We start from the raw sequence: 23,282 nt of genomic DNA, 5'->3' as shown, positions 1-23,282 counted from the left end.
CTGAAACTAGGTTGGTACTAGATGACTATATTAGTTTAAAATGCCCATTGTGATTTACAAAGATAACCAGTAAGAAAATAACTAAAAAATATAGAGAAAAGGAATGAAGAAGGAAATCAAAATGGTATATTGCAAAAAAGCAACTAAATTACCCAAAAAAAAGGCAGTAATTGAGCACTTGAACAGAAAATATTCAAGACATACAGGAAACAAATAGCTAAATGGTAGAAGTAAATCCTTCCTTCTCAGTTATTACTCTAAATGTCAATGGATTTACTCCCCCTTTATTAAGAGGCAAAAATTGGTAGATGGGATGAAAAAGCATGATCCACCTATATGCTGTCTACAAGCGATTCATTTTAGGTACAAAGACACAGAGAGGTTGAAACATATATGCATCTCACCACAGAGCCCCAAAATAAATGAAGTAAAAATTGACAGAATTGAAGGGAGAAATAGATAGTTTACAATAATAGTTGGAGACTTCAGTACACTATTTTCAGTAATTGATAGAACATCTAAACACAAGACCAATAAGGAAACAGAGGACTTGAATAATACTATTAACCAATCTAATGGCTATATGTAGAACACTACACAAAACAGGAAAATACATATTCTTCTCAAGTATATGTGGAACATTTTCCGGGATAGACAATATGATAGGCTAAAATAAAATCTTAATAAATTTTAAAATATTGGAAATCATACAAACTGTTGTCTTAGAACACTGGAAAAAAGCTATTATAGAAATCAATAACATGGGAAGTGAATGTGACTCAACTGATAGAATGTCTGCCTACCATATAGGAGGTCCAGGGTTGGGTATCCAGGCCCTCCTACCCCATGTGGTGAGCTGCCCCACACATGGTGCTGCCACGCACAAGGAGCACCGTACCACACGGTGTCCTCTGCATAGGGGAGCCCCACGTGTAAGGAGAGCCGCCCCACGAAAAATGTGCAGTCTGCCCAGGAGTGGCGCTGCACACACACAGAGCTGATGCAGCAAGATGCCGCAACAAAAAGAGGCACAGATTACTGGCGCCACCTGACGAGAATGCAGGCAGACACAGAAGAACACACAATGACTGGACACAGCAGACAATGGGAGTTGGGGGGTGGGGGGGAAGGGAGAGAAATAAAAATAAGTCTTTAAAATTTTTTTTTTTTTTGAAGATTTATTTTTATTTATTTAATTTCCCCCCCTCCCCTGGTTGTCTGTTCTTGGTGTCTATTTGTTGCGTCTTGTTTCTTTGTCTGCTTTTGTTTCTTTGTCCGCTTCTGTTGTCGTCAGCGGCACAGGAAATGTGGGCGGCGCCATTCCTGGGCAGGCTGCACTTTCTTTTCACGCTGGGCGGCTTTCCTCACGGGCGCACTCCTTGCACGTGGGGGCTCCCCCACGCAGGGGACACCCTTGCGTGGCACGGCAGTCCTTGCGCGCATCAGCACTGCGCATGGCCAGCTCCACACGGGTCGAGGAGGCCCGGGGTTTGAACCGCGGACCTCCCATATGGTAGACGGACGCCCTAACCACTGGGCCAAAGTCCGTTTTCCTAAAATTTTTTTAAAATAAAAAAATAAATCAATAACAAGAAAAACTGGAAAGTTTACAAATATATGGAAATTAAGCAATACACTGTTAAATAACCAATGAGTCAAAGAGGAAAGCACATGGGAAATTAGGAAATATCTTGAGATGAATGAAAAACACAATAAAACTTTTGGGTTCAGTGAAGGCAGTGCTGAGAGGGGATATTTATAGCACTAGTTGTCTACATTTAAAAAGAAGAGGGAAGCAGACTTGACCAATGGATAGGGAATCTGCTTACTACGTGGGAGGTCCGTGGTTTTATTTATCTATTAATAAATAGATAAATTTATTTATTTATCAAACCCCGGGCCTCCTTGACCTGTGTGGGGTTGGCCCACGTGCAGTGCTAATGTGCGCAAGGAGTGCCATGCCACACAGGGGTGTCCCCCCGCCTAAAGGAGCACCACGCACAAGGAGTGTGCCCCGTAAGGAGAGCCGCCCAGTGCGAAAGAAAGTGCAGCCTGCCCAAGAATGGTGCCGCACACTCGTAGAGCTGACACAAGATAATGCAACAAAAAGAAACACAAATTCCCAGTGCCGCTGATAAGGATAGAAGCGGTCACAGAAGAACACACAGCGAATGGACACAGAGAGCAGACAACTGGGGGGAGGGGGGAAGGGGAGATAAATAAATAAGTCTTTAAAAATTTTTAGAAAAAGAAGAACTTAACAAAAATACCAACAATCCAATTAAAAATATGGACAAAAGATTTAAATAGACATCTCTCCAAAGGACATGGCCAGAAAGCACATGAAAAGATGCTCAACATGATTAGCCACCAAGGAAGTGCAAATTAAAACCACAAATGAAATACAACTTCACACCTGTTAGAATGGCTGCTATTTTAAAAACTGAAAAATAAGTGTTGGTGAAGATATGGAGAAATAGGAACACTCATACATTGCTGGTGGGTTGTAAAATGGTCTAGCTGCTGTGGAAGACAGCTTGGCAGTTCCTCAGGAAGCTAAGTATAGAATTACTGTATGATCTGGGGATCCTGCTATCTTAGTTTGCTACAGGGCTTGCTGATGCAAAGTACCAGAAATGGGGATTTTATTGGGGATAAAAGTTCACAGTTCCAAGGCCATGAAATGTCCAGACCAAGGCACCATCAGAGATGCTTTCTCACCAAAGTCAGCTACCGGTGATCTTGGTGTCCTGCCTTGTGACGATCAGGCATATGGCAGAGCTGCTCAAGGCTGCTATTTTTAAAAGTGCTCATGTTCATAACTGCATTATTCAAATTGCCAAAAGATGGAAGATTCATCAACTGATGAATAGATAAATAAAACAGTATATACTTATACTGGAATATTATTCAGTGGTAAAAAGAAACGAAGTTCTGATACATGTGACAAATGGATGAACCTTGAAGACATCATGTTGAGCAAAATAAGCCAGACACAGAAGGACAAATATTGTATGATCACACTGATTTGAAACAATTAGAATAAGCAAAGTCATAGAATCAGAACGCAGACTATAAGTTACCAGGGTACGGAATGGGGATAGGGAATCGGAGGTTAAGGCTTAAAATGTACAGGGTTCCTATTTGGAATGACGGGAATGTTTAGGTAATGGATGGTGGTGATGGTAACAACATTGTGAATGCAATCAACAGCATTGAAATATATATCTGGATATGATTAAAAGGGAAAATGCTAGATTGTATATATGGATGATAAAATTTTAAATAATAATTCCATAGAACTACACTACATAAACAGGGAACCCTAAGTTAAACCATGGACTTTAATTAATAGTACAGTTATAAAAATGTGCAATCATCAATTGTAACATGTTCCACACCAATGCAAGGTTTTGGTGGTAGGGTGGTATATGGGAATCCTGTATTTTATGCATTCATGTTCTGTAGAACCACAATTTCTCTAATAAAAATAATGAAAAAAAGAAAGATCACAAATCAATAACCTAACTTTACATCTAAATAAACTAGAACAAGAAGAGCAAACTAAACTCAAAATTAGCAGAAAGAAGGAAATAGTAAAGATTAGAGCAGAGATAAATAAAAGAAAAAAGAGCGTCCACAAAACTAAAAGTTAACTTTTTTAAAAAAGATCAGTAAAATTGACAAACCTTTAATAGACAAAAAGAGAGGATACAACTAAAATCAGGAATAAAATGGAGACAGTACTACTGATCTTGCAGAAATAAGGATTATAAAAGGATCCTATGAACCATTAAATGCCAACAAATTAGATTTGGATGAAATGAACAGATTCCTAGAAACACACAAATTACCTCATCTGATGCAAGAAGAAATAGAAAATCTCAACAGAGCTATAACAGGTAAAGATATTGGGTAAGTTATTAAATTTCACAACAAGAAACATCCAGGACTGGATGGTTTTATTGTTGAATTATGTCAGATATCTAAAGATTTAAGTGGAGCATGTGTAGCTCAGAGGTTGAGCGCTCTCTTCACATGTATGAGGTCCCAGGTTCAATCCTGGGTACCTCCTAAATAATTAAATAAATAAAAATAAAGATTTAATACCACTCCTCAAACTTTTCCAAAAAATAAGTGAGGAGAGATTACTTCCGAAGTCATTCTATGATGCCAGCATTACCCTGATACCATAGCCAGATAAAGAGAGAACAAGAAAATAAATTTATAGGCCAATATCCCTTAAGATATAGATGTAAAGATTCTCAACAAAATACTGGCAAATCGAATCCAACAGTATATTAAAAAGATTATACATCATGATCAAATGGGATTTATTCCAGGAATGGCAAGGATGCTTAAGCATAAGAAAATAGTGTAATGTACTACATTAATAGAATGAAGGGGGGGGGAAATGACATGATCATCTCAATTGATGGAGAAAAGGCATTTGACAAAATCCAACATCCTGTCATAATAAACACATTCAGAAAACTTGGACTAGAAGGGAACTTCCTTGTGGCAGTTTGAGATTATTTATGAATCCCCAAAAGAGAAATTATGTTTGTAAACTAATCTATTCCTCTGGGTGTGATACCTTTTGATTGTATTACCTTCAGCAGAGATGTCTTTGATTAAATTATATTAAAATTAGGGTTTTGATTCATCCAAGTCAGAAAGGCATGACTCTGGTTGAGTACCCGCCCCCTTGGTGGGCTGATACAAATGGATGGACACTCACTGAAGGAGACACACAGGAAGAGAGAGAGGCCCAAGATGGCACATGGCACAAGAGAGAACTTTCATCTGGCAGCCCCAGGAAGAGAGATGAGCCATTCACCTGATAGTTTGCAGCTGAGCAATTGATAAGGCCTGGAAAGAAACAAGCCCTATGCCAGCCTGTAACTGAGAGAGTAAGGCTGAACCCTCACAGAGATCCCCATCATCTTGCTTCAGCACGTGGCAGCTGACTTTGGTGAGAAAGTACCTCTTACGGTACTCTGAGTTGGACTCTTCAGGGCCTTGTAACTGTAAGCTCTTACCCCAAATAAATAACCTTTGTAAAAGCCAACAGATTTCTGGTATTTGCATCAGCACCCCTTTGGCTGACTAAGATATTCCTCAATGTGATAAAGGCCATTTGTGAAAAACTGTCAATGGTGAAAGACAAAGTTTTCCTTCAAAGATCTAGAACAAGACAATAACCACTGTTATTCTGCATTTTACTGGATGTTGCAGACAGAGCAATCAGATAAGAGAAAGAAATCAAAGCCATCCAAATTAAAAAGGAAGTCAAATTATCCCTATTCACAGATAACATGATCCTATATATAGAAAAGCCCAAAGAATCTACAAGAAACCTACTAGAACTAATAAATGAATTCAGCAAAGTTGCAGGATACAAGATGAACAGCAGAAGTCAGGTGGGCTTCTATACAGCAATATTGAACAATCTGACAAGGAAATCAAGACAACAATTCCATTTATGATAGCACCTAAAAGAATAAAATATCTAGGAATACATTTAGCCAAGGAGGCAAAGACTTGTATGCAGAAAAATGCAAAACATTGCTGAAAGAAATTAAAGAAGACCTAAAAGTAAATGGAAAGACATGCTGCATACATGGATTGGAAGACTTAATATTGTTAAGATGTAAAGACTGCCTAAAACAATCTACAAATTCAGTGCAATCCCTGTCAAAATTCCAGCAGCCTTTTTTTTTAAGATTTATTTTTTATTCCCTCCCCCCCCCCCAATCTGTTCTCTGTGTCCATTCACTGTGTGTTCTTCTGTGTCTGCTTGCATTATCCAGCGGCACTGGGAAACTGCATTTCTTTTTTTGTTGTGTCATTTTTCTGCGTCAGCTCTCCATGTGTGTGGTCCACTCTTAGGCAAGCTGTGCATTTTTCACATGGGATGGCTCTCCTTGCATGTGGGGCACCCCTATGCGGGGATGCCCCTACGTGGCACAGCACTGCTTGTGTGCTGCAGCACTGCACGTGGGCCAACTTACCACATGGGTCAGGAGGCCCCAGGGATTGAACCCTGGATCCTCCATAGGGTACATGGATGCTCTATCAGTTGAGCCATGTCTGTTTCCCAGCCTTTCTTTTTTTTTAAACAAATGAATTTTATTGGGTTATTTTTAAAGCATACATATTAATAAAGTATATAATTCATCCAAAGTGTATAGTCAGTGATGTCTGGTATAATCACTTAGGTGTGCATTCATCACTTGAATCAGTAGCTGCTTTTTTTCCAGAAATGAAAAAGTTAACCCACAAATTCATAGGGAATTTCAAGTGGGTCTATATAGCCAAACAACTTTGAAAAAGAAGAATAAAGTTGAAAAACTCATACTTCCTGATTTTAAAACTTACTGAAAGCTTCAGTAAAACAGTATGGTCCTGGCATAAGGATAAACTAATGGAATAGAATGAGAGCCCAGAAATAAAGTTATACATCTATATGGCCAGTTGCTTTTCACCAAGGATGCCAAATCTATTTAATAGTCTCTTCAAGGAACAGTGGGACAACTGGAAATCCAATTGCAAAAGAATGAATGTGGAACCCTATCTCTTACCATATACAAAAATGAAAAATAGACCAGTGACCTAAACATGAGAGCTAAATGATAAGACTAACAAGAAAAAATCAGGAACTAATTGTCAGGACCTTGTAATAGACAATGGATTTTCAGATTTATTTTGAAATTTTACACCAAAAGCACAAGCAACAAAACAGAAAGTCAATAAAAATGGATTTCATCAAAATTGAAAACTTTTGTGCCTTGAAAGTGAAGACACTCTATAAAACAGGAGAAAAATATTTGGAAACCATATATCTGATAAAGATTTCCTTTCCAGAATAAATAAAGAACTCCTACAATTCAGTAACAAAAAGACGAACAACCCAGTTAAAAAATGGGCCAAGGGTAAGGGGAAGTGGCTCAAGCAGTTGAGCACCTGCTTCCCACATGGGAGGTCCTAGGTTCAGTTCTCAGTGGCTCCTAAAAACAAAAAAACAACAAGCAAACAAATGAGAAAAACTAATGTGGCTCAGTGGTTGAGCATTGGCTTCTTAATACAAGGTCCTGGGTTCAATCCCAGGCCCTGGTACCTTTAAAAAAAAAAAATGGAGCAAGGATTTGAAGAGATTTTTCCCCCAAAAAGATATTCACATGGCCAATAAGTATATGAAAAGATGCTCAACATCATTAGCCATTTTTTTTTAAATGTAAATTATAACTACAAGATACTATGGAGCAGGTATAGCTCAATGGTTAAACTCATGCTTCACACCCACTAGAATGGCTGTTATTTCAAAAATAAAATAACAGGTGTTGGTGAGGCTGCAGAGAAATAGGAACCCTCATTCATTTTTGATGGGAATATAACATGGTGCAGCTACTAAGGAAAACAGTTTTGTTCTTCCTCAGAAAGTTAAACATAGAATTATCATATTCTACAGTTTCACTTCTAAGCATATACCCAAAAGAAATGAAAGTAGAGACTATGTGTACACCAATGTTCATCATAGCATTTTTCAAATTAGCCCAAAGGTGGAAGTAACCCAAGTGACTATGAGCAGAAGAATGGATAAACAAAATGTGGGATATCCATACAGTGGAATGTTACCCAATCCTAAAAAAGAAATGAAGTGCTACAATATGGATGAACCTTGAACACATCACATTCAGTAAAATAAGCCAGATATATATGGACAATTATTTTGTGATTTTTCTTATATGAAATACTTAAAATAAGCACATTCATAGAGGCAGAAAGAAGAATCATGGTTACCAGGGATGGGAAGAGTAGAGACATGGGAGTTATTACTAAATGAATTTGAGCTTTGGTTTGGGATGATGAAAATAGTCTGGAAAGAGATCGTGGTGAAATTTATACAGCATTGTCAATGTACAGTAGGACCTCTTTTTTTTTTTTTAAGATTTATTTATTTCTACATTCAGTTGTCTGCTCTCTCTGTCCATTTGCTGTGTGTTTTCTTGTGTCTGCTTGTATTCTCATTAGGTGGCTCTGGGAACCAATCCTGGGACCTTCCAGAGTGGGAGAGAGGCACTCATTCTCTTGTGCCACTTCAGCTCCCTGCTCTCCTTGCATCTCTTACTATTTCTCCTCATGTCTCTTTTTGTTGTGTCATCTTGCTGCACCAACTCTCCAAGCAGGCCAGCACTTCACACAGGCCAGCTCTCTGCATGGGCCAGTTCACCACTCACGCCAGCTTGCCTTCACCAGGAGGCCCCGGGAATCGAACCCTGGATCTCCTGTGTGGTAGATGGGAGCCCAATAGCTTGAGCCACATCTGCTTCCCTAGGACCTCGTTTTACACAACAAATACATTGCAGAATTCTTTGTATGAGTTGAAAATTGCAAATAGCAAACCCCATTATTTATTATTTCTTACACAAACATATCTATCACACATTTTTATAAATAAGACAAATAGTAACAATAAGTAAACAAAGTAATAAGTAAACAAAATAATCATAGAAATAATTTTTTAAAAATTTCAATTCTCTTTATTTTTTTTCAATTTCCAATTGTATACACCTGAATTGGCATGTGTTGAGTGTACATAAAACGAGGTCCCCCTGTACTTAATGTCAAAGACTTGTCCACTTAAAGTGGTTAAAATGATTTTTGTGTTACATATATTTTACCACAATTTAAAATAAAGAGATTAAGTATTAAAATATATATATATTCATGCTACAACATGGGAGAACCTTGAAAACAAGCCAGACATAAAAGGCTGCATATTGTCTGATTCCATTTATGAAATGTTCCAGAATAGACAAATCCATAGACACAGAGAGTAGTGGTTCCCAAAGGCAGTGGCACGGGGTGGAGGAAGAATGAAGTAGTGACTGCTAATGGATGCAGGGTTTGTTATTTAGGAGGGTTAAAAATGTTCTGGAATTATGGGAAATGGACTTGGCCCAGTGGTTAGGGTGTCCGTCTACCACATGGGAGGTTCGCGGTTCAAACCCTGGGCCTCCTTGACCCGTGTGGAGCTGGCTCATGCGCAGTGCTGATGTGCGCAAGGAGTGCCCTGACACACAGGGGTGTCCCCCGCATAGGGGAGCCCCACGCGCAAGGAGTGCACCCGTAGGGAGAATCGCCCAGCGCGAAAGAAAGTACAGCCTGCCCAGGAATGGCGCTGCCCACACTTCCCGTGCCGCTGACGACAACAGAAGTGGACAAAGAAACAAGACGCAGCAAATAGACACAGAGAACAGACAACCGGGGGGGGGGGTGGAATTAAATAAATAAATCTTTTTAAAAAAAATGTTCTGGAATTAGAAAGTGGTACAGGCTTGTGAATTGTATTTTAAAGGGTGAATTTTATTGTATGTGAATTATATCTCAAAAATGTTTTTAAAATGGCTCTCAAGGACTTTAATAATATGGGGAAATGTTCTTAAAACAGCATGTAACTTACGTAAGTATAATTTCAATTTGGTTTAAAAATATGTCATGGCAAAATGTTAAAATTGGTGTATCTAGTATCTGGGGAGATGGTATGTTGAAGTTCTTTATTTGTATTATTTTTGCAACTGTGTGTAAGTTTGAAACTATTTCAAAATAAAAGATTTTTACATTTTTTTTAAAGTTTCCCCAGTGTTAAGAACAACTAGAGATGAAAATGGTATCAGAATATCTCAGAATATCCTCAAACCTCTAGCCTAGTACATGAACTGAAGGATACGCTCAAGAAACCTTACTTTGAGTCTGTGCTATTAATTGTTCAGCCTCTAAGCTTGTAATGTGATACTCATACGATGACTTACTTTCTCTGGGAATTTTATTCTAATTTTAACTGCTATGTCCTGAGCAACCTTGAGCTGTGTCAGACAATGAGGTCTTATTGCAGGTATAAGTGTGATGTAAAGAATGAAATGTAGGGGAAGAGGACTTGGCCCAGTGGTTAGGGTGTCCGTTTACCACATGGGAGATCCATGATTCAAACCCTGGGCCTCCTTGACCTGTGTGGAGCTGGCCCATGCGCAGTGCTGATACGTGGCAAGGCACTCCTTGTGTCCCTCACATAGGGCCATGTGCAAGGAGTGCACCCGATAAGGAGAGCTGCCCGGTGCGAAAGACAAAGTGCAGCCTGCCCAGGAATGGCGCCGCACACACGGAGAGCTGACACAACAAGATGACACAACAAAAAGAAATAGAGATTCCCATGCTGCTGACAGCAACAGAAGCAGACAAAGAAGAACATGTAGCGAATAGACACAGAGAACAGACAACTAGGGTGAGGGGGACAGGGAGAAATAAATAAAATCTTTTTTTAAAAAAAAGAATGAAATATAGGTCCTGTTCTAAAGGTGTCTGGAGGGAAAAAAATGTTTTTTTTCCTACTAATACATTATTATACATTATACATTAGGCTTACCTAGAACATTTGTGTCTATGGCACATTACAACAACACCTATATAGGAATTAGGTAGTTTGGGGAGTTGGAAGGAAACAGCACTTATAATGTGGCTTTCATATAAATCAAATTGTTTAACATTTCTAAAATGGGGAGATTTAAATATGAAATTAATATCTGATTTTATATTCTTAAAATAGTTGTGCTGACCTTTTTTGTATACAAAGTCATTCCATCTGAATTCCTCATCTTTCCTGTTTTTATTTTCCCTATCTCCTGATAGAAACTATGCCCGGTTCCGGCAGAAACCTCTGCAAAGATACAGCCTGACTCAGTGGGTTGACAGGAACATGCGAAGCCATCATCGGTTCCAGCGTATCCCAGATTTCCCATACAGTCCATTTGTCTCATCCCATCAGCAATGAAGGTCCCTATTCAGGGTCCTGTCCAGAGCAGCATCTCATTTCCTTCTGCTGTTTTGTGCTTTGTAGATTTTGGATTTCATTTTTCATAAGATTTTTATTGAAAGAACTTGTCACCATTTGGAAATGCCCATTGTCGACTTGAATTTTTTTGTATGAGATCCCTTCTGTTTTATGTATGTGTTTTTTTAAGCAGTGTTGTTGATATAGTTGTTTGTTTTTTAATTTAAATTGAAGTTGGCTGCCTCCTAAATGCCAGCATTAAATCAAAACATTCCATCTCAAGCAAAACACCCACTCTGTGCAGAGGTGATGCCCCCCTAAAAAATCTTTCACTCTGTAAGGAAAAGATACCTTACCAGACCACAAAACAGTGTTAATTATTGCTGATGATGGTGACCTGACAAGAGTAATTTTTAACACTCCCTCTTACTTTTCTTTTTGAATCTCTGAATACCTGTCAGTATTTTGGCGTTGGCAATCCAAGGCATTTGAAATAAAATGGAGTAGGACAAAATTCCTGTTGAAAGGACAAATTAAAAGTGTAAATGTGCTCTCCTTTCTGTATCTACTAGCTGCCTTTATTTTGTGGTGGTTTTTCTTTTTTTTTTTTCATTTTTCATTCAACTTACTTTGCACAATGGTGTTTGCAAATCTTATACATCTTAACTATGTCAGAAGACTTCTGACTAACCCTTGTGATCTTGTGACTATGGTTGTCTCTTGTGCCCTTCTTAAAGGATTTTCTCCTCCCTCCTCCCCACTGAGCAACCACCTCACTCTTTAGGGTTCTATCAGCAGCATTCCTGTTAGACATGAATATGCCTCTTCAGACAGCCAGCCTCTGCTCTCTTTATTGAGGAGCTGCCCATCCGGAGTCTTGACTCTAGGACAGGCCAGTGTCAGTGCCAATGAGCTGGCAGTTTGGTCTTCAGTTTCTTCTGAACCCCAACTTCAAATATGGGTTGATGTGTTAATAAATAAGCTTCCCTCCTATGGGAGGGGCACCTGTTTGTCTCCATACTTAATTAATAACAGGCAACTTCAGACCCTGAATAGTACCATCTCCTCATTTGGTTATGCCTCTGCTGCAGTTTCACATAACTGCTAAAGTCAGTCTAAACAGAAATGATTAAGCCTGTATACAAAAATATTACCTGATCTTAAGGTTTGTTATTCTAACTGAAGTTGACATATCTTAATGGATGTCTTAATGTGCAACTGTCTTAATGGATGTCTTAAGAATTTGTTATTCTCTCTTTACAGACAGCTCTAGGTATCTTTTTGATAGGTTTTACAGCCCAGCACTTGTGCTATTTTTCACTCCCTGTGAAGGTTGTATATAGTTGCTGTAACTTAGCCTGTGATGTTGCACTAACTGCCTCTGTCTGGGTTTGTTATTTCATTGGCCCCATCTTTGTATTTAAGTAACCCATCTTAAATATCCTACCTGACTTCAGAACCTGACATGGGAAAAGCTTGTTTATTCAAGCTACCAATAAAAATTTGGATGATTGTCTCTAAGAAGTGCTTACTGTATTTACCCAATCAAGGAATTCTTTTTTTCCTTGGACATTTAGATTTAGGTTTTAATTCTGGGACCAAAATGCAAAAGAGAAGTTCCATTCAGAGGCTAGAATCAAAATCTGTTATTGCAATTGGCATTTACTATGTCACTTTTCCAGTCTGCCCTAAATTAGCTTGATGGAGTGAGACTTTCCACACTTCCACCTTTGGAACTACTGCATAGTTAAAATTAAATGTAGCTGGAATAGCTAGCACTGTGGCTACTTGTCTATTTCTCAGTCTGAGGAGATTCCCCAGATAACCTGAGCAGTGAAGGGACAGCATTTTACTTAGGTGAAAATCTAAGACTCATGTCCCTACCCTCCTGGGGCAGGATGGTTTAACACTGAATGTGTAATGGGAGCATTGCCTTTGTCAAATCAAATGAGTGCTGAGATAACTAGAGAATGAGATAACTAGACAATCACATTTCCTTCCTGCTCAAATAATTCTGTTTTTCTAAAGCTTTAGCAGCTAATTAAATGTTGGGATGGAGGAGGAGAAAACTGTTCTCTAGCAGTTAACATGGTATTCTTTAGGAAGAAAAAGCCAAAGAAAACTCATTATCTGGCATGTTCGCCTTAAAGATGGTAGTGGGGAAATCCGGTGTCTTAATCTCTTTTTAAAGTTGTATATCTTTTATGTTTGGTGTTGGCATCTACATCTAGTTTTTCAGGTGGAATTTTTGCTGTATGTTTTTTGAGTAAGGTTTTGTGCATTAACTTCCGAGAGCTTTCTTGATCCATGACGACATTCTTACCACAGGGGTCTTGACAAAGCACAGTAAAAATGTGCTGTTTACATAGTTTACTTTTAAGGAGGAGCCTGAAATAACCTGTAGTTCACATCTAATGCAGGCCCTGATTTACTTGAGTTGTCAGGATCAATAATGAAACTAAAAGTTTGATGCTTCTTCTTTATCATGTTTTTTCCCTTGTAGCAGTTGTGTTTAATGTCATTAAAAAGAAATAAAAGTTCTTGTCAGTAGCTTATGTACCGTGGCCGTCTGTTGCACCCTGGAGGTGGAGGATCTGCCTTCCTTTGCGTAGGTAGGTGAGTGGGATATGAGAAAGGGGTAGCACTAGTAGAAGTACTGGGGAGGTGAGGGTGCTTACTCCCTACTCTTTTGAGGGTAAATTACAGTGTTAAGAAAGGCGTTCCAGCAGTTAAGTGTTGAAGTTGATTGGGATTTGCAGCTACATATGGTGTATGTCAGGAGCCTGACAGAGAGAGCCTGAAATACCGCTGTGCTGCAATTTTTGCAGAGGGGTAGGTGGCTAGGCTCAGAGCAGGCAGACACTGCCGTGCATTCCTTTCTGTGGCTATGTAGTGGGGAGTTGACCTCCAGTCTCTGCGTCTCCAGAACCACACTGATTAAGGAAGAAGCTGAACCATCCTGGCACATTCTCCCTTTGACAGGGATGTGAGGGGCCAAAATTAATAGTGCAAAATTGACGGTTGTTCTTACCCAACATCTCTAGAAACCAAGTGCTCCCAGAAAGGGGGTGAAGGAATGGCCTGGGGTGAAGGCTGGATAAGTGTAGGAAGATGTGGGGGACACAGAGTTCCTTAGGTCCTTTTTGTGTTAGTCCTTCTCAGACTAACCCCCAGGAACAAGGATGAAAGGGAAGGCAATAATAGTTGTCACCTACATTAGCCAATGCTTTTAAAATCTCAACTTGAGCTGAGAAAAGGTAAGTAGCAACATATTTGGACAGGCTCTCTGTCCTGCTGTACTATAAGTTTTATCTAGTATATATATTCTACAATCTGGGCAAGAGGCCCAATATAAATGTGCCAAGTACTCAGCTATCTGATATTCTTGTCTGAACCTGATGTACTCTTGACCCGTTCCTGCCAGGTGTAGATGATCCTTTGTCCAGTGATTGCTTATTTCCTTTTTAGCAATGTGTTTCAAAGGTTTCAGAGACCAGACTGAATTTTCTGAAGTGGTGGTATCCCTCAACCCTTACCCTCAGTTTGTTTTATATTATGTAAAGGTGGGGAAAAAAAAGGAGGAAAGGGCCTTCTCTAGGAGGAATGTGCTCATTTTCTAATTGGCTGATTTTAAGCTTTTACAGGCGGGAAAAAAACCACCTAAAGACCAGAAAGCCAAACTCCCTGCTTTCCTTACTGCTATCCTGGTTTTCTAAGAGAAAACAATGATACTGAGTCTAGGATGTGACTGCTTTGTATGCCAGAGCACCTGTCCAGAAAAAAATTACCACTTGTCATAAGTATCAGCTGGTCAGTGGTGAAATTCCTTAATGAACATGCTCCTGCCTTGTCAGGCCTCTCCACCCATCCTCTTCCTATGACAACTGGAACATACCGTAGACAGAAAAGCAGACTCCCCAGCGCTCACTAACCGGAGTGGAATGTAATCTTTGGGACAACTTTTAAAGCAGTCTAAGTGATAGTCTTGAAAGATTGTATCACTAAGGAACTATTTGTATATAAAGACTTCCTGCAATTTAGCTTGGAAGTCAGATTTCCTGGCTCAAAGAACTTGCCTTATGCCATTCCCACCCTATGGGAGTGGTAAAGAAAAGTCCATATCCCAAGTCACACTGTCGAGTTCTACTTTGCAAATACTGTTGAATCCGGAAGGTTCCATTGCAGAACTTGGGGTCTTAGGAAGGCAATTCAAATAAATGGAGTTTATCTAAGCCAGGAATGCCAATCTCTCCTTTCCCCTCATACCGTTTATGTACTGCCACTTCAGGCACATAATTTGATGACAGGAACCTCCATTAGCAGGGCTCCCTGAGACCCACTGGCAGCTATTTGTATGGGATGCTGACTTAGGGTTTTTCCATCTGGTACCAGACAAGCAGAGGGCCTGGGAAGTACCTGTCTGAGGTCTGGCTTAGAGTTCTGAGTGTGAATCAGTTTCCCACTTTCCCACTCAGCCTCTAAGACTTTTTGCTTTCCCTCTGCTCTCAGAACCTTACGGATGAGTCTATCCTAGGCCCATTTCACCTGACATTTTCTCTCCAAGCCCTTCCTGGCTTTGGACAGAAATGCTCAAGGTGCCCCATTTACTGGTTTGCTCATTGGCTGATGGCATAATTACCATGCCTCTCAGCCTGCTATGGGATCATAATGACGTTCCTTTGACATCCCAGAATGGCATGCTATGAATACTGAGCTGATAGCAGCTTTTATAGTTCTCCACTTCCCTTCTCGCCCTGGGAAGAAACAAGAACTATATTCCTTTGGCCAGGGAAAGTACCCAGAGGGGAAAACCCTTTGTTTTAAAATCTGAGCACCAGCCTGCATTCCCATGCAGTGAGGCAGCCCAAGCTTGGTTTGGGAGGGCCTCAGTAATAAGATGATAGAGCAGCTATTTTCTCCTCCCACACGTGCACCCCCATCTGTTCGAGATTTCCCTTCCAACTCCAGCTTGGCTGGCAGGCATGTCCCTAAGAAGCTGCAGGCCAAAATGGAGAGAGAACTGATTCCCTCCTCCACACATCCTGACTTGCTGCCAATTGCCAGAAAAAGAGGGCAACATTTGGGCAATTACCAGAAGACAAGGATGTGCCTTTTCATTTGTCTTTTTATTTCACATTTAAAAAGTGGTTATTGCTCTAACTGTATCAGAGGTATGTACCTCTCCCCTAAGGAACCTTGGCCTTGCAGCCCCATTCAGCAGGGATGGAAGTCACAAGACAATGGAGTGGAGCCTCATTCCCTCCATGAGGAAGCCCTTAGTATTGCTGACAGCCACCCTTTACCCTGTCTCCTTCCTCCCTGTGCTGCCACACTCGGGCAAAGCAGAATGGTGGTCAACTCAGTCACGAGAGCTCTTGTGGACCAGAAGGAAGGGGCGGTCATTGATGATGGCTTTCAGCTCTCTGGCTTGGGGGCCATTGCTCTTACTCTTCAGTTCAACAAACAGTGCCTACTGTGTGCCAGGTTTGTGCTAGGCACTGTCTCCCTCACACTCCCATCCTTGTCCACCAATGGAAGGATTCAGAGGTCCATCTCCTCCCATGGAGGCATTTGGTAGCCATAACTTGTCAGTCCTAGGGAAGAATCTGCCTTCCCTTCTCAAGCACCATTTTTTTTTAACCAGAAAGAGGCAGTGGAGAGAGAGACTTGTTACCTCATACCAGTCAGGCCCTAGGGAAGGATATGAGAATCCTGGGTGGCTTTTACAGAACCCTGGGTGAGATGGCAAAATATGGAGACCCCAGAGGCCAGTGATGATAGCCAAGGCTACTCTGCCCGTTGATGGTGAATGGCTCAGGCCTGCCTTCCAGCAGCTTCTGCTCCAGAGGATGGTTTAGCAGCTCCCAGGATGTTAGATGAGGATGTACCTTTTCAGTTGTGCAAGCCAGCACTGCTGAAACTCCAAGAGATGTTTCCTAAAGAAATGAGGCCAACAGTTCCCAGTTCTCCTACTACTTTGTCTTCTTAAGAGTTCAGCATGATGATCTTAAAATCAAAATAAGGGCCAGGGAAGATAAAGGATACAGGCAACCGGCTCAGTCCTTGGGGGAAATCCCTCTGCCCTCTGGAGTGCGGTCTCCAATTTTGTTTTCCAAAAGAGACAAAAGATATATCATCTTACACTTGCCAAGTTGTATATCACACCACAGACAAGTCCTTGATGGCTAGATCTAGAAAAGGCTTGATGGCAGCCATGACCCTACAAGGCAGGCAGCCCCATGGCTTCCTTGATGTTCCTTGGTCTCAAAGACACAGCTTTAGTCAGTCTAGGTACTTGTCATCTCCTAGGAGCTTTGTGCATTTTCTCAAAAGGAAGTCAGTCCAGGAGAGGAGAGGAGGCAGAAGGCTGTGCAGCTTTGCCATTTCCAGAATGGGGTCAGGCCTTTTAGTTTTGTGGCTTGTTTATTTTTTGCGGAATTTGGGTTTTTAGTTCAACCTCCTTCACCAGGCTAGGACAGAGGGCAGAGGGAGAGCTGTACCTTTAGCTGTGCCTCCTCCCCCTGCTGCAGTCCTCCCTCTCCCTGTGCCTGTGGACCTGAGGACCAGCAGAGAAGAAAAATGAAATCCTTTTCTCTGCAGACAGGCAGTCACGCTTCAATGATGTTCACTGAGGGCTTGTTTGGAAACTGGGAGAAAAGAAATAACAGAAGCAGCCAGGGCCAACTGAATAGACTTGCAAGGCTGGAAACACGTAGAGGACAGAAGAAGGAAAGGGACAGCAAGGTTGCAGCCTAAAAGCCAGGCTCTTGTCACTTGTGGGAGGAAAGAAGTAGCCCTGCTCAGATGTCTCGTCTCTTTGCCTTCTCAAACCCAGACTTCAGCCTCATTCGGCTGAATGGCCAACACCGAGTCCTGGCCCAAGGCCCCTGCTACCCCAGTCTACCCCTGGAGGAACCATCTCTCTGGCTGGTTCTATCCATGCCACAGATGTGCTTCTGAGCACAGCCTCAGCGACTGACATTGTTGAGGTGCTTCTGAAGATGGGGGTTAATCAGAGGCCTCAGGAAAATGTGCCAGAAAGAGAGAAGCCGAGAGAGGACAGTTAACCAGGAGGTACAAGGAGATGGAGGGAGGAAGAGATGTAGAGAGCCAGATGTTGGTTGGATAATCATCGTTAGAACCATGAGATCCTCGCATTCTCTACCGTCTTCCTTCTGAGCTGCTCAGAGCAAGTACTGAAAAGGTTTTCATATCTGTTTTACAGGAGAGGAAATGAAGTTACAGAGGTGAAGTACCTGCCCAAGGTCATATAGCACAGCAGGAGCAAAAATGAGTCTGGAAGCCTGACTCTTGCTTTCTCACACCAACTGAGAACTCCACCCTCCCCATTTTCTTTTTCCTTTTTTTTTTTTTCCTCACCTCTACTGACCCCTGGCACCCTGCAAAAGGCAAGAATCCAAAATCAATTTGCAGTGTCCCAAGTGTCACACAATGAGCAGCTAAGCTTGGGTCTGTCCAGCTGTAGCCATGCCAGGCCCTGCTGACCCCTTGTGCGGTCCAGGGACTACCAGCACACAAGTCCTGTGACTGCCCACCCAGGCCCACATCTTGCCCTCACCTTGCTGCGGAGAAGCCCCCCGCCCTGGTGCTCTGGTGTGCTGGTTTCTGACGCACTCTTGGTTTTTTCCTTGTTGTTATTGGGTTCATTGTCCTTGATAATGTCATACTGGCGGCAGAAGAGGGCGATGACGCCTGGGGGGGAGGGGAGCAGTCAGAGACCTGAGCCTGAGTCCTTGCCCTGCCTGCTTTATCCTCTCTAGCACTCGCTGAGCTGCTGCTAGGTACCCAGCTCAGGACGTTCTCCCACCTGCACTACTGCAATGATCTCCCTTGGGCTCTGGCTCCAGATTCTACCTGTCCCCTTACTGGCACCCCTTTACTGCTGCCAGGCTGATCTTTCTACAACATGCATCTGATCGTGTCTTCTCCCTTTTTGGCTTTAACCAAACCTCTAACCTTTTCCCTTCCCCATTTGCTGAGCACGTGCCAGGTCCTGTGCTGTTCACTGACATATTCTATCTCATTTAATGCTTCTAACAGCCCTGTAAGGGCACCAATTACCATCCTCAGTGACAAGTGAGGAAGGCGATGGAGAGAGTTTAAATCACTTACTCAAGGTCACCCCAGGGTAGAGCTGGGATGTGAATTCCAGGACCTGCACTCTTGTTATATTTTTATTCTTATCAAACTAATATGGTAGCATTAAGGCAACCAACTCCAACTCTTCCCAGGGTTATCCCCATTTTTTTCTTTTACCTTTATACATCTAAATATTTATACTGATACTTCTTGATGTTTCTGTTTCAGATATTCTCTGTTGACTTTCACCATGGTAGATAAAGCCTTCTAACTCCCCCACTTTTCTTCTTCATCACAATAACAGAGTTACAACACAATTTCGGTTAATTCACTGTGTTTATATTGTTATGATTATGTAAATACTATCGGTGCCAAGTCTAATCATGCACCAAAAGCAAACCTCCTATCTTGTTCAGCCCTTTGTTTTTACTGTTTTCAAGTGCTTGTTTTCCTATGTGTCTAAAGACATTGCTTTCCAAAAGATTCTACAACAGAGCCTGCCCTCTCAACCATCAGGCTAATAAAGCTTCAGCATGATGCTCAAGTCCTTTAAAGCAAACCCCAGTCTACTTTACAACCTTACTCCATTATTCCTCTACTTTCTTCCTTCTCTCTTGGGGTATAGGTGTACTGGGCCAGATTAGGCTTACTTTGTTTCTTGAACACATGCCCATAATGTATGTTCTTTTTTGACCGCTTGGTGAACTCCTATTCATCCTTCAAAGCTCAATTCCCATCCTACCTCCTCTGTGTTTTTCCTGATTTCTGCCTCTAGCCCCAGAATTAATTCCCTCTCCTCTGCTCCCATACATGGTACTAATACAGCACTCATCACATTGAATTATAATTAAGTTTAGATCTGGCTTCCCCAGACTGAGCTCCTTGCAAGCACAAGTTTCTTCTTAGTCATGACTGTAGCCCTACTGCCTGGGATGGAGTGTTGCTCAGGAAATGCTTAGTGAGTTGAGTATGAAGATGGGAGCACAGAGGCAGGAGGGCCATTTTTATGGCGCCAGGGGGAGGTTTCACAGAGGCAGTCTCATTGGAGCTACACCTGGAACGATGAGTAGATTAGAAGGTTATCCCAAGCATGAAGCCAGGCGGCGACTTCTGAGCTGCCCAGGCCTGGAGCCACTGAAAGCACAGCAACTCAGAAGGGGGGAAGCTGCAGCCATGGCCAGAAGGGAAAGGGCCTGTAGATGTATCCACCCCCAGGATCCTGGACCACATCTCAGAGAAGGGAAGAGCAAGTACTCATGTACCCTACAAGGCTATTTTTGGCGGTGAGTTAGAGAAGGGATCGGCCTGGTCCCCAAAGCTGTCCCACGCAGGACTTTGGACATCTGACCTCTTCTTTCAGAGATCGCCAAGCCCCTTCCCCTCAGTTTCCTTGCAAGGTGAGGGGAGAGGCCTGGTCAGTGAAGAGCAAGAAGGGCCTGGAGGCCCTCACTCACCCGCCCACATGAACAGGACCACCACGATGATGAGCACCTCGCCTGTCCGCAGCTGCTGGCTCCTCCCCATCTCCTTCATGGTCACCTCGTCTGTGGGGAGAAAGACATTAGGTCCCCGGCTCCTTCCCTGGACCCGCCACTCCTCCAGGGCCAGGCCACAATAAGAAGTGCTTATTTCTATGTGCACCCACATCTATTGTCAGACATTCAAGAACATGTTGATGGCTCTGTGGGGCGGCTGTGATACGACTTAATCCAAAATTGGGGGGTAATATATCCATTATCCTTGGGGACTAGAGTGACCCTCCTTTCTCAGGGAGAGCTTCACTTGGCTGGGGGGTGGGGAGTGTTTCATGCTTGCTCAAGTATACGCCACACTGGTCCTGACCACCCCACCCCCACCCATGACTTCCTGGCAGCGACCCGAGCCTGCCTTTGTTCTTGGCGGCCACCTTCTCTGCCTCACGTGGGGTCTTGAAGAGCACTGGCTCACTGGCCGGGCTCTGGCCCTGGACGGAGATGGCCTGCACGTGCACGATGTACTCAGTGTCCTCCTCCAGGTCCCACAGGGCGCAGGAGCGGGTGGTGGTGTTCACCTCTTGGATGAAGCGCAGCATGCGCACGTCCTTCTTCTGCAAGGCAGAGGCAGCCCCTGGTCACCCTGCCTAGTCACAGGCACTGCCGCAGCCCACCTCTCCAGGCTAGGCCACTGGCTCCCCTTGCTGCCATGCCTAAGCCTTTACATACTCTCACTTTATCACCCCATCGTCTCTGGTGGTAGGTATCATCTCCACTTTACAAATAAGGAAACCGAGGTTCCAAGAGGTTAGGGAAACTGTGGAGCCAGATCCCAAACTCAGGTCTGTCTGAGGTCAAAACCATGCTCTTAATTCTTATGTTCCAATAGAAAGCTCCTGAAACTTCCCTCACTTCTGGGGTCCTAATTTCAAGTCAAAAGTACAACTTTTTGCCCTTCTCACTTGCCCCTCATTCCTTTTCCTTTCTAGCTCTCCATACCCCCCATCTGCCTCTACTCTCTTGATGCCTTCTTCCCTCCCAGAGACCCCCAAGGGTTACCTGCTGGGAGATGGCAAATCCAATGACAACCTCATCCTCCAGCACGTCCCAGCTCACCACCGCCGAGTTGGCCTTGAGGTGCCTGACAGTGACATTCACTGGGGCCGAGGGACTGTCTGGGGGTGGGGAGACATCTGAGCCTGAGCGCCTCCTGCTGTGAGGCCCAGGCCCACTGCCTCATGAGGCAGGGTAGACACAAGGAAACCTGGGAAAGACCAGGCAGTGAGGAAGGAAGAAACCAAGGCTTCAAATGGGGGTGGGGTTAGGGGACATGGGTCTCCATTTCTTAGTGGCTTGAAGAGCCAGGACTGAGAGGCCCCAGGCTCCTTATGTCCTGGATGGAAGCCCCTGATAGCCACAGGCAGGCCCTGACAGAAGTCCAAGGCTAAAACTGACAGTCCTCTGGCAGGGCCAGACTAATGAGGGGCAGTAAGAGGTGGGAGAATAGGTGTGGGGAAGGCATAGGTGACTAGGGTTGCAGGAGATGAAGGTTCTTCTGATGAAAAGCAGTCCAAGTGACTCTAATTTTTAGAGAGTGCTCTTTTTAGAATACTGCACTCTCAAGTGAATGACCTTGTGGAAAGGAGAGAGAACCAGAGGTTAAAAGCCAGGCTGGGTGAGCCTGAGGAGGAATGAGGAGCAACAGAGGTGCCCCCAGAATTGTGGCAACACAGGCAGAATGGAGCTTGAGGAAGGGTCTATGAGAGACTCTTCCCCAGACCCCACCAGCCCCAAGGGCTAAGGTGCTGGGATCACTGAACAGGGCCCCTGAGTGGAGTCAAGAGACAGGGTGAGAGCTTCTGGATGGCCAAGAGGATGAGTGGGGGTTAGTGGGGGGTGGGGAGCGACGGGAGGTGGGGTCAGGGCGGGCTGAGGAGTCACACAAGCCTCTGTCACCAGAGGGAAAGACCTGGGCCTCAGCAGCACCCCTCAGCCCGCGTAGGAGCCGACCCGAGGCCCAAGGAGCCTGGGGCAGACAGAGCCAGACATGGAGACAGAGAGCCTGAGGGACACAGACAGGTGGCAGTGGGCGCCAGCCATAGAAGAGACAGGTGGGGTGTGAGAGGCAGACAGGGAGGGAAGCAGAGAGCCGAGCTCCCATGAGCGAGGCAGCTGCCAGGAAGGGCAGAGACAGGGCACAGGGCGCCGGAGAGGCTGGGGAAGGCGGATGGGGGCGCAGACTCAGGGGTCCACCCCACCGCCCCATGCCCTCTGGCTGGTCTCCATGTCCCCGCCACATGCACGCACACGGGGATCCCAGCCCGCTCTGTCCTGTAGAGTTGGCCTGCAGGGATTTAAGACATCTTTGGGGACAGGGGAGGGAGGCCCAAGCGTGGGGGAGGGGGGTGGGGGGGCGGCTGGCGTCCTCAGCTACTCCCTGGACCAGAGACGGGAGCTAGAGGAACCTGCGGCAAAGGTCTGGGGTCAGGGGAGTGGGAATGGAGGCAGGGAACCACAAGACCCTCGAAAACCCAGGGCTGAGGGGAAACGGAGGGGCTTGAAGTCTGAAGGGCAGGCCCGAGGGTCAAAAAGGTGGGGAAGAGGCCGGGGTGTTGGGTGAGGGCAGCAGTGAGCGCGCAAAGACAGGGGGCCCCAGGGAGCGGCGAGGGGGCCTGAGGACTCCCAGCGCCCGGGGCGGGAGTGGAGTGGGCCGGGGCGCCCGCCGCCCGCAGCCCCCCGGCGCCGAGCCCCGCGCCCGGGCCCCCTTACCCGCCTGCACCAGCGCGAAGCAGACGCAGCCCAGCCACAGGCGGAGCGCGGCGCGGGGCGGCCGGGCGCGGGGTGGCGCGGGGCGCATGGCGGCCCCTCCTGCCCGCCGG

The 23,282-nt window shown here is 44.1% G+C and overlaps 2 protein-coding genes across 4 annotated transcripts in view; one reads left to right on the top strand and one right to left on the bottom strand.

Annotated features, from left to right (window-relative positions):
• The window catches only part of S100PBP (S100P binding protein), a 64,857-nt gene extending 51,476 nt beyond the window's left edge, over positions 1–13,381 (top strand). Inside the window, exon 7 of the mRNA XM_004471369.5 lies at positions 10,690–13,381. Within this exon, the coding sequence (XP_004471426.1) occupies positions 10,690–10,831 (142 nt within the window). The 3' untranslated portion in view covers positions 10,832–13,381. The remainder of the gene's footprint in view (positions 1–10,689) is intronic.
• Positions 1,412–23,275, bottom strand: FNDC5 (fibronectin type III domain containing 5). 3 transcript variants are annotated; one of them, XM_058303966.2, is made up of 6 exons: positions 23,173–23,275; positions 21,463–21,578; positions 20,819–21,017; positions 20,386–20,475; positions 18,411–18,544; positions 1,412–1,553 (listed from the first exon to the last, which is right to left on the bottom strand). In XM_058303966.2, the coding sequence occupies exons 1-6, from the start codon at positions 23,258–23,260 to the stop codon at positions 1,527–1,529; spliced, it is 654 nt and encodes a 217-aa protein (XP_058159949.1). In that variant the 5' UTR covers positions 23,261–23,275; the 3' UTR covers positions 1,412–1,526. The 3 variants fall into 3 exon arrangements, with proteins under 3 accessions (XP_058159949.1, XP_058159950.1, XP_058159948.1); XM_058303967.1 differs by lacking the exon at positions 1,412–1,553 and adding an exon at positions 15,939–18,045; XM_058303965.2 differs by lacking the exon at positions 1,412–1,553 and adding an exon at positions 17,234–17,387.
• Positions 23,276–23,282: the final 7 nt, after the last annotated feature.

Source organism: Dasypus novemcinctus, chromosome 9, assembly GCF_030445035.2.
Source record: "Dasypus novemcinctus isolate mDasNov1 chromosome 9, mDasNov1.1.hap2, whole genome shotgun sequence".
Classification (NCBI taxonomy): Eukaryota; Metazoa; Chordata; class Mammalia; order Cingulata; family Dasypodidae; genus Dasypus; species Dasypus novemcinctus.
The sequence above is the reverse complement of the archived record's forward strand: the minus strand, read 5'-3'. Positions and strand labels throughout refer to the sequence as shown.

Excerpts from the sequence above, each read along its gene's own strand:
- FNDC5 (XM_058303965.2), bottom strand. The coding sequence starts at position 23,260 with ATGCGCCCCGCGCCACCCCGCGCCCGGCCGCCCCGCGCCGCGCTCCGC. Across the intron at positions 21,018-21,462 it reads GATTTGCCATCTCCCAGCAG|AAGAAGGACGTGCGCATGCT; the intron begins GTAACCCTTGGG and ends TCTGCCTTGCAG. Across the intron at positions 18,545-20,385 it reads GGTCCTGTTCATGTGGGCGG|GCGTCATCGCCCTCTTCTGC; the intron begins GTGAGTGAGGGC and ends CCTCCCCCCCAG.